This window comes from Carcharodon carcharias, chromosome 20, assembly GCF_017639515.1.
Source record: "Carcharodon carcharias isolate sCarCar2 chromosome 20, sCarCar2.pri, whole genome shotgun sequence".
NCBI lineage: Eukaryota > Metazoa > Chordata > Chondrichthyes > Lamniformes > Lamnidae > Carcharodon > Carcharodon carcharias.
In genome coordinates this window covers 67,300,076-67,309,933 of record NC_054486.1, presented here as the reverse complement: position 1 = coordinate 67,309,933, position 9,858 = coordinate 67,300,076, and the positions used below count along the sequence as shown (strand labels likewise).

General features: G+C 42.2%; 1 protein-coding gene across 1 annotated transcript in view; it reads left to right on the top strand.

Moving 5' to 3' along the window:
- Positions 1–1,752: 1,752 nt before the first annotated feature.
- The window catches only part of LOC121292605 (lysophosphatidylserine lipase ABHD12-like), a 31,637-nt gene continuing 23,531 nt past the window's right edge, over positions 1,753–9,858 (top strand). Inside the window, exons 1-2 of the mRNA XM_041214782.1 lie at positions 1,753–1,866; positions 4,937–5,064. Of these exons, the coding sequence (XP_041070716.1) occupies positions 1,835–1,866; positions 4,937–5,064 (160 nt within the window). The 5' untranslated portion in view covers positions 1,753–1,834. The remainder of the gene's footprint in view (positions 1,867–4,936; positions 5,065–9,858) is intronic.

Sequence of the window (9,858 nt, the reverse complement as noted above, 5' to 3'; positions counted from 1 at the left end):
CAGAATTTTCTGTTTTTGTTTCAGATTTCTAGCATCCGCAGAATTTTTAGTTTAGCAAGGAGGTTATGTTGAGCTTGTATTAGAACTCAACTGTAGTATTGCTTACAGTTCTGGGCACTGCATTTCAGGAAGGATGTAAAGTCATTGGAGAGAGTGCAGAAGAGATTTATGAGAATCACAGAATGATTCCAGAGATGAGGAACTTCAGTTATGAAGATAGATTGGAGAAGTTTGGACTCTTTTCCTTGGAGAAAAGAAGGCTGAGATTTGATAGAAGTATTCAAAAACATGAGGGGCCTGAACAGGGTAAATAGGGAGAAACTGTTCCCACTGGCAGAAGCCTAAAGATTCAAAAGGCATAAATTTAAAGGTAATTGGTAGCAAAAGCAAAAGAGAAAAAAACATTTTTACACAGCAAGTGTTTAGGGCTGGAATGAACTGCCTGAGAGTGTAGTGGAGGCAGGTTCAATCGAGACATTCAAGAGGGAATTGGATAATTGTTTGAAAAGAAAAATGTGCAGGGTTACGGGAAGAAGGCAGGAAAATGGCACTAGGTGAAATGCTCATTCAGAGTGCTAGTGCAGACACGATGGGTCAAATGGCCTCTTTCTGCATTGTAACAATTCTGTTATTCTGTGTTTTAAATAAGACTACACACCCCCATCCCTGGCCAAAAATGTTTGCACTGCCTTGAAGCCTATGAGCTCCTGGTTCAGAAAAATAGTTTAAAAGACATTCACCACACAAATGCCAGTAAATGACCATCCCCAACAAGAGAGAATCTAACCATCTTCCTTTGACATTCAATGGCATTACCATCACTGAATCCCCACCACAACATCTTGGGGGCTACTATTGACCAGAAATTGAACCAAACCAGCTTTATAAATACTGTGGCAACAAGAGCAGGTCAGAGGATGGGAATTCTGCAGAGAGTATCTCACTTCCTGACTCCCCAAATCTTGCCTGCCATCTACAAGAGACAACACAGGAGTGTGATAGAATACCCTCCACTTGCCTGGATGAGGGCAGTTCCAACAACACTCAAGAAGCTCAACACCACCCAGGACAATGCAGCCCTCTTGATTGGCACCCCATTCACCACCTTAAACATCCACTCCCTCTACCATCGACATACAGTGGTAGCAGTGTGTATCATCTACAAGATGCACTGCAGGAACTCACCAAGGCTCCTTTGACAGCACCTTCCAAACCCACGAGCTCTATTGCCTAAAAGGATGGAGGAACATCACCATCTGCAAGTTTTCTTTCAAGCTATACATCATCCTGACTTGAAACTAATTTGCCATTCAATCACCGTTGTTCGGTCAAAATTCTGCATCTCCCTCGCTAACAACATTGTGGGTGTACCTGCACCACATTGGGCAGCAGCTGAAGACTACAGCTCACCACCACCTTTCTCAAAGGCAATTAGTGATGGGGCAATAAATGCTGGCCTAGCTAGAAATGCTTACATCCCTTGGAAAGATATAAAAAACAGCATCACGTTCACTAAGAACCACCTTGGAAGTCCGCAGACCGATGAAAGGGATTGCACTGGAGCCTTATACCATCCTAAATGCGAAGGTATGAGGGAGATATGGCAGAGGCAGAGGCCTGGACACCGGCAGAGGGCGGAGCCTGGATGCCGACACGAGGCTGGGCCTGGTCTTCGACACGGGGCAGGACCTGGGCACTGACAGGAGGCGGGGCCTGGTCTCCGAAAGGGGCGGGGCCTGCACTCGGTGGGAGGGGCAGCGGTTGTTGAGGTTTCTGCATCAAGCTTGAATCTCGAATTCCAGCTGTTTTCAGGTGGCGTTTTCTTTGAGTCGAGATGATGAACGTGGTCAGGTTTGGGGCCATCAGGTCAGTTTAACAGCGGGAGCGCTTCAAGCCTGATGGAGGAGGGAGTGTCCCACATCTTAAAGCAGCCTTTGTATCTCCTCAGTGAAAATCAGTTTACCTGTTGTGACCAGGCCTCAGTTTGGGTGAGAGAGAGGTTGGGAGTAACTATTATATCGGGTAATTGGCCCGTCCTTTGCTTGTAATATCCCTAGTTTCCATCTATATTATTCCTGGGGCTGAATATTAATCCCTTCGTCTGGGACAGGGAAAACCCGATCTGCGCGCTCTCTCGGCTCGCAAATTGCTCACCTGACTCATGTTTGTCTTTTCACACAGGGGTCAGGTTCGCAGTTTGCCAGCCACTATTGGAGAGCGGCAGGAGTGTGGATGCAGAGGTGGGCTGGTTGGCAGGCCAGCCTTGGTTCTTCAATACAGCAAACGAGCTCCCAACAGAGTTTAAAGGTCCTATGAACCTCTACCCCCAGCCCAATCCATTCCATCTCAGATCGCCCCTGTATACTTTATAGCCATTCACCCAGTATGCCCTATGTACATTCCTCAGGAGCCATGCAATAACGATGGGAATTATTTTAAAATCATTGGAAATAGCTCTAACAATCTAAGAAAACCCTGAATGCAAACACATTATCATGGACAAAAATACCCAAAGAAAAACTTGTAATTCTTTTAAGCGTCAATGAGGTTTGTTGTAGTATGTTGCAGAACTGAGCATTTTGTTATATTGTCTCTCTACCATCCTCTCTGCTGGGGAGATGTCAATAAAATCTGAATTACCTGGAAAAACTCAGCAGGTCTGGCCCTTCAAAGGGTCATGACGACTCGAAATGTCAACTCTTTTCTCCGCCGATGCTGCCAGACCTGCTGAGTTTTTCCAGGTAATTCTGTTTTTGTTTTGGATTTCCAGCATCTGCAGTTTTTTGTTTTTATTTTTAATGTCAATAAAATCTGTTCAATAATGGTTGCCTGCAGCTGAGCATGTGTTAGTCGTATTCAGTGCAATACACAATGGAAAGATGATGACCAGATTGGGATGGAATTTTAATTTACATTTAGGTCAAGGCTATCTCCTGTGAGGGTTAAGAGTCATTGTTCTGCTGAGGTTTAGAGCGAGATTGTTGGATTAACTTCATTAAGAGCACACCGGGATAGTCTGCATGAAAGCAGCAGCAAGACCCTTTTTTTCTGGCCTCCAAAGATAGCTAGAGGTATAGAAGAATTATTGAAAATTCGTATGTTTTACTCCATTCTTACTTAGAAATATTTCAAACTCTTCTAACATACATTGTGGACCATTATCTGACGCCATCCCATAAATTGCAGACCAATTTCTCAAAACCTCAATAATTTTGACACTTGTGGTATTGGGTATATACTCAACATTTATCTACTTGCAATAGCTAGCAATTAAAACAAAGTACTCTTTTCCTTCCACTTCAAAGAAATTGACATGTACTCGTTCCCACAGTTTTCTTTTGTTTGACCATGGAATAAAAAGATTGGTTGGACGACAAGTTGTGAAGTGTAGATCAGAATGAGAAATGACATGCCTCCCCACCCAGATGAAAATGCAGCCCCTGGTATCTGGTCTCAATAACCAGCTCCACTGTTCGATACCTGTGTTCACCTCCTCCCCTGTCTATTATATCTTCGGTATCCAACATGTGTGTGTATTTCAAAACAAAAACAGAATTACCTGGAAAAACTCAGCAGGTCTGGCAGCATCGGCGGAAAAGAAAAAAGTTGACATTTCGAATCCTCATGACCCTTCAACAGAACTGAGTTTTTCCAGGTAATTCTGCTTTTGTTTTGGATTTCCAGCATCCGCAGTTTTTTGTTTTTATATATGTGTGTGTATTTGCTAATCTACCTGGACTGGGTGATAGCTCCTGCAACATGCCAAGTCTCTGATAATCAGATTTATTGCCTTCTATCCCTAGTTACCAGCCCGTGTGTAAAATGTCCTTGGTCTCCAGCCCTATTATGCCCCCAAAAATTGATGATACATATAATATCTTTAGTAACCAGGCTGTATGTATGTCACGTTCACAGCAATCAGCACCTATGCCATTAATATTTTAGTTAACCAGGCAGGATGTATATATTCCTTGTGTGTAACAGTCCTTTTCAAATATACACTGAGGACATCAAACTCTCTCTTTTGACCCCCTCCACTGCTGCTAGTGCTGTCTAATGTACAGTCTTGGATGAGCTTTCTCTGATTAAGCAATGAGAAGACTGAAATAATTTGGCCCCCAGCAAAAATTCACTGCCCTCACCCTCTTCTTGGCCATTTTCTTAGATTGAACCAGACTATTTGCAACCTCAGAACTCTATTTAACTCTGATCTGAGCTTTCAACTTCCTATCCACTCATTAAAAAGACTATTAACTTCGATCACATAACATGATCCGTCACCAACAGAATTATGAAATCTTGCTTTTAAAGAATGTTAGGTTCAAATGTTTTAATTATGCTAAAATTTTGGGTGCTGATTGCAAATACAATTTTTGTACTGTGTTGAAAAGCATCATTTGCCTTAAACATAAATTGCAGTTGATGTCTATAGGTCTTAAACATGCAGTTGGATTTTAGTGATGCACATGGTTGACAAGTGAAATTTTTGTACAATGTACACTTGAGTTGTGAAAAAATCTAGCAGCAGAGTCCTTCCAAATCTGCATCGTGACTAGAGAGAACATTTTAAGTTGTATACCAAGGTTCTTGGGTTACAGCCTGTTACTGGTGTTAACAGTAGTGTGAGCAACTTAGAGTAATTTTTATTAATATATATCAATGCCAATGCATTAAATACGCCTACTGGTACCATTGCAAAATGTAACTTATGCACAAAGATTTCTCCTTTATGCTGAAATGTTACAGAGATGTACTTAGATATCAAAATTTTCCTTTTCATTTTTTTGTAAAGGTAGGTGTTTATATTTTTGAATTAGCATTAGTCCACTTAGTGGGCAATTTGTTTTAAAATGAACATAATATGATTCCAAAAAAAACCAGTAATCTGTACCATTGATACAGCTGTTGCTCACAAAAGGATTTTTTTAAAAAACAGGATACTTCGAAATCGTGGTTCTGAACTGAAGTTGATTTTTTTGACGCTCGTCGTTATCTATGTGACTATACCGTTTGCCTTCAAAATGTGTCCTATCATAGTGACAAAGGTCGTTTATCTTAATTTTTGTAAGTATAAATTTCATAAATCAACCGTAGCAACTTTTTTACAATATAAAATAAGCATGCTATTTAGTTTTTCCCCACTCATTTCCTGAATTCATTGATACACAACTTTCATTTACATGGTGCCCTTAATGTAGAAAAATGTCCCAAGGTGAGGAGTATAGGAGACTCTAGGAGGATGCAGAGGCCATGAGATGAGATTTTTTAATATTGGGGAACTGGGAGGCAGAGTAGATCAGCAAGGACAGGAATGGTAAGTCAGACTTAAAGGACTCAAAACAATTGAATTTATGAGATTGGACACCATTCTTTCTGGAGTAAGGGAGCTGGGAAATTATTTTTGAGGTGCAGACCACTATTATGGAGAGACAGTTAATATTTGGAGGTTTCATATATGAAATTTTTCACACAAAGGATAGTAGAAATTTGGAATTCTCCGCAAAAGGCAGTGGATGCTAGGACAGTTGGAGCTGTCGAAACTAAGATCAGATTTTGTTAGTTAAGGGTATTAAAGAATGTGGAGCTAAAGCTGGTAAATGAACTTAAGGCACAAACCAGTCATGACCTAATTGAATGGTGTATCAAGTTCGAGGAGCTGAATGGCTTGTATGAATAGAAACAGAAAATGCTGGAAAAACTCAGCAGGTCTGGTAGCATCTGTGGAGAGAGAAACAGTGTTAACATTTCAAGTTTGTATGACTCTTCAGAGCTAAAGAGAAGTAGAAATGTGATGGATCTTATACTATTTAAGAGGAGGTGGAGCAATATAGAATATCAGGGATAGGTGGGAACTCAGGAGAGATTGACAAAGATGTCATGGAAACAAAACAAAGGGAGTGTTAAAGACTAAAGAAGATGCTGATAGTGGCATAAAGGTAAGAATGTGTTAATAGCAGAACAAGAATCAGTGCTCTGTGAAAGTACAGCACAGAAACAAGAGACAGGTGGCCCTGTTGTGTTGGGGGGAAGATTTTTTAAAAAGAATAAATGAATAAAAATGAATAAATAGATAATATTAACAAATTGGATTAAAAAAGATGGAGGAGAGTGTTCATGGTCTGAAGTTGTTGAACTCAATGTTAAGCCTGGAAGGCTGTCACGTGCCTATTCAGAAGATGAGGTGTTGTTCTTCCAGTTTGTGTTGGGTTTTACTCGAGCATTGCAGCAGGCCAAGGATGGACATGTGGGCATGAGAGCAAGATGGTGTGTTGAAATGGCAAGCGACTGGGAGGTCTGGGTCATGCTTGCGGACTGAGTGATGGTGTTCTGCAAAGCGGTCACCCAGTCTGTGTTTAGTCTCACCAGTTGTTAAAAGCGCAGCTGGTGTTAATTGCTGCGCAAACCTAATCCCAGAGAGAAACTTGCTTATGGGCCATAACCTTTTTTTTGTATTCTGATAATGAGAGACACACCAATCTCAGCAGTAAGAGGTCCAGTAACACTTCTGGGTTTTTAAAAATTAAAAGTAAAAGTTTTATTAACAAGAAAGAAAAAAAAACTAAAGCGCACAACCTTATAGTTACACAATTATGGTTGGTCTTACAAATAATTCCCCCTAAACTGTCTACTTGGTCAAACCACAAGTAAACACTTTCTAGGTATCACTTGCTTATATATATTTAAATATGAAATATCCAGTAATGTTACACAAGGCAAACTGCTGTAGATTCAATAAATGTGTACCACATGACCTTTACCCTCTCCCACTCTGCTATGAAATCCACTTCAGGTTTAAAACTGCTTGCTGCAGCCCAAGACTTCTCAACAGCTCAAACGGCTTCAGCCATCTCCAGCTTAACAGCTCATCAGCTATCCCTGGTAACTCTAATATCCCTTTTTTCCCTTTCATCTTTGTTCCATTGTTCTCACACACCATTTTGAAACTAAAACCCATCCAACTATAAAAACTTTCCTGTTTCCATTTTGTCTTTACTTTTGAGCCAATAAAATATCAAACCCCACTACTTCTTTACCTATGAGCTCCTGCAAGATGCAAACATTTTTCTTTTTACCTCTGACTCCCCTTTGAAATTCAAACAACCTCTCAACTTATCTAAAAATGCAAATGTTAGATCCAACCTATTTACTTGTACCTCAACTTAACACCGCTATCCTTTTCATGTTTCCAAAACCCCAGACAACCTGACTCTTATCAAACTCTTGCCCAGCTTAATTAAATCACAGACACAGACACCTAGCCTTCTTTACCAAATAACACAACATTCCCCCGAAATATTTTTTAAAAAATCCATTCCCACACCAATGTAGAGGAGACCACATTGGGAGCAATGAAAACAATAGACCAAATTGAAGGAGGTGCAAGTGAATCACTGCTTCACCTGAAAGGAGTGTGTAGGACCTTGGATGGTGAGGAGGTAAAGGGGCTGATATTGCACCTTCTGCGATTGCATGGGAAGGTGCCATAGGAAGGGGATGAGGAGTTGGGGGTGATGGAGAAGTGGACCAGGGTGTCATGGGGGAACGGTCCTTACGGAATGCTGACAGGAGGTGGTGAGGAGAAGATGTGGTTGGTAGTGGCATCATGCTGGAGTTCGCGAAAATGGTGGAAGATGATCTTTTGAATGCGGAGGCTGTTGGGGTGAAATGTGAGGACAAGGGGGACCTTATCATGGTTCTGAGAGGGAGGGAAAGGGGTGAGGGCAGAGGTGCAGGAATTGGGCTGGACACAGTTGAGGACCCTATCAACCACAGTTGAGGGATCCCTTGGTAGAGAAAGACATGTCAGAAGCATTGTTTTGGAAGGTAGCATCATTGACACAGATGCAATGAAGATGGAGCAACTGGGAGAATGGGATGGAGTCCTTAAAGGAAACAGGGTGTGAGGAGCTGTATTCAGGGTAGCTGTGAGAGCTTGTGGGCTTGTAATGAATATTGGTGGACACTCTATCACCAGAAATGGAGACAGAGAGGTCAAGGAAGGGAAGAGAATTGTCAGAGATGGACCATTTGAAGGTGAGAGAGGGGTGGAAATTGGAAGCAAAACCAATAAAGCTCCAGGTCCAGACAAGATCTTAAAGTGGCACCGATACAGCCATTGAAGAAAAGAATTGTGAGAGGGGGCCTGAGTAAGACTGGAACAAGGAATGTTCCACATACCCCACAAAAAGACAGGCATAACTGGGGCCCATGTGAGTACCCATAGCCACACCTTTTATTTGGAGCAAATGAGATAAGTTGAAGGAGAAATTGTTCGGTGATGGAACAAGTTCAGCCAGGCGGAGGAGAGTGGTGATGGATGGGTGTTGTTCGGGCCTTTGTTCAGGGAAGAAATGGAGAGCCCTCAGACCATCCTGGTGGGGGATGGAGGTGTAGAGGGACTGGATGTCCATGGTGAGGAGGAGGCAGTTAGGACCTGGAAGCTGGAAATTGTTGATATAACATAAGGCATCAGAAGAGTTGCAAATGTAGGTGGGAAGAGACTGCACAAGGAGGGAGAGAATGGAGTCAAGACAGGAAGAAATGAGTTCCGTGGGGCAGGAACATGTTGACACGATGGGCCTACCAGGACAGTCCTGTTTGTGGATTTTGGGAAGGAGGTAGAAGCGGGCTGTGCAGGGTTGGGTAACTGAGGTTGCAAACTCTGAAGGGAAGATCTTGAGAGGAGATAAGGTCAGTGACAGTCCTGGAACTTTTACCTTGCATGAATAATATTGATGTAACGAAGGGTGTAGTTGAAAGATCTAGTAGATTAGTAGACTCATTACTTGGTGTACAAAATCGCTGCAGAAGTACAATCAAAGCAAATAGAATGTTGAATTTTATCACCAGGAGAGAAGGGTACAAGCCAAAAGAGATCATATGGGTGCAATTGATCTCTGCCAATAATGTGGAATGGCTCATGGTGAGTTAGCAGCCCTTTTTATATAGTGCCCAATTTTCTTAACTTCAATGAGAAAGAAAATCAAGTTTGTGCAGAATGGCTGTTGAATTGCTACCAGTCTGCTTTACGTTACTGACAAGGACCAATTTCACCTCCATGATGAATTGTACAGTGCCCCATTCACTAGCATTGAAGAAATAAATTATGAAGATATACTGGAAAAAATTGGCGTTTCAGTCCTGAAAGGAAGTAAATGAGAGTACTACTTAAGATACGAGAAAGTAATATATAAAAGATAAATCTGGATCATTACTTCAAATTTATTTATTCATTCACAGGATGTGAGTGGCTAGGCCAGCATTTATTGCCCATCCCTAATTGCCCTTGAGAAGGTGGCGGTGATCCGCCACATTGAACCGTTGCAGTCCATGTGATATAGGTACATCCACAGTGCTGTTACGAAGGGAGTTCCAGGATTTTGACTCAGTGACGGTGAAGGACCAGCGTTATAGAGCATGGTGCATGGCTTGGAGAGGTGGTGGTGTTCCCATGCATCTCCTGCCCTTATCCTTCTTGGTGATAGAGATTGCAGGTTTGGAAGGTGTTGTTGAAGGAGCCATGGTGAGTTGCTGCAGTGCACCTTGTAGATGGTATACACTGCTGCCCCATGCATTGGAGGGAGCAAATGTTGGATGGGGTGCCAATCAAACGAGCTACTTTGTCCTGGATGGTGTCAAGCTTCTTGAGTGTTGTTGGAGCTGCACTCATCCAGGCAAGTGGGGAATATTCCATCACACTCCTGACTTGTGCCTTGTAGATGATGGACAGGCTTTGGGGAGTCAGGAGGTGAGTTACTCGCTGCAGAATTCCTAACCTCTGATCTGCTCTTGTAGCCACAGTATTTATATGACTGGTCGGGCCCAGTTCAGTTTCTGGTCAATGGTAACCCCCACCCC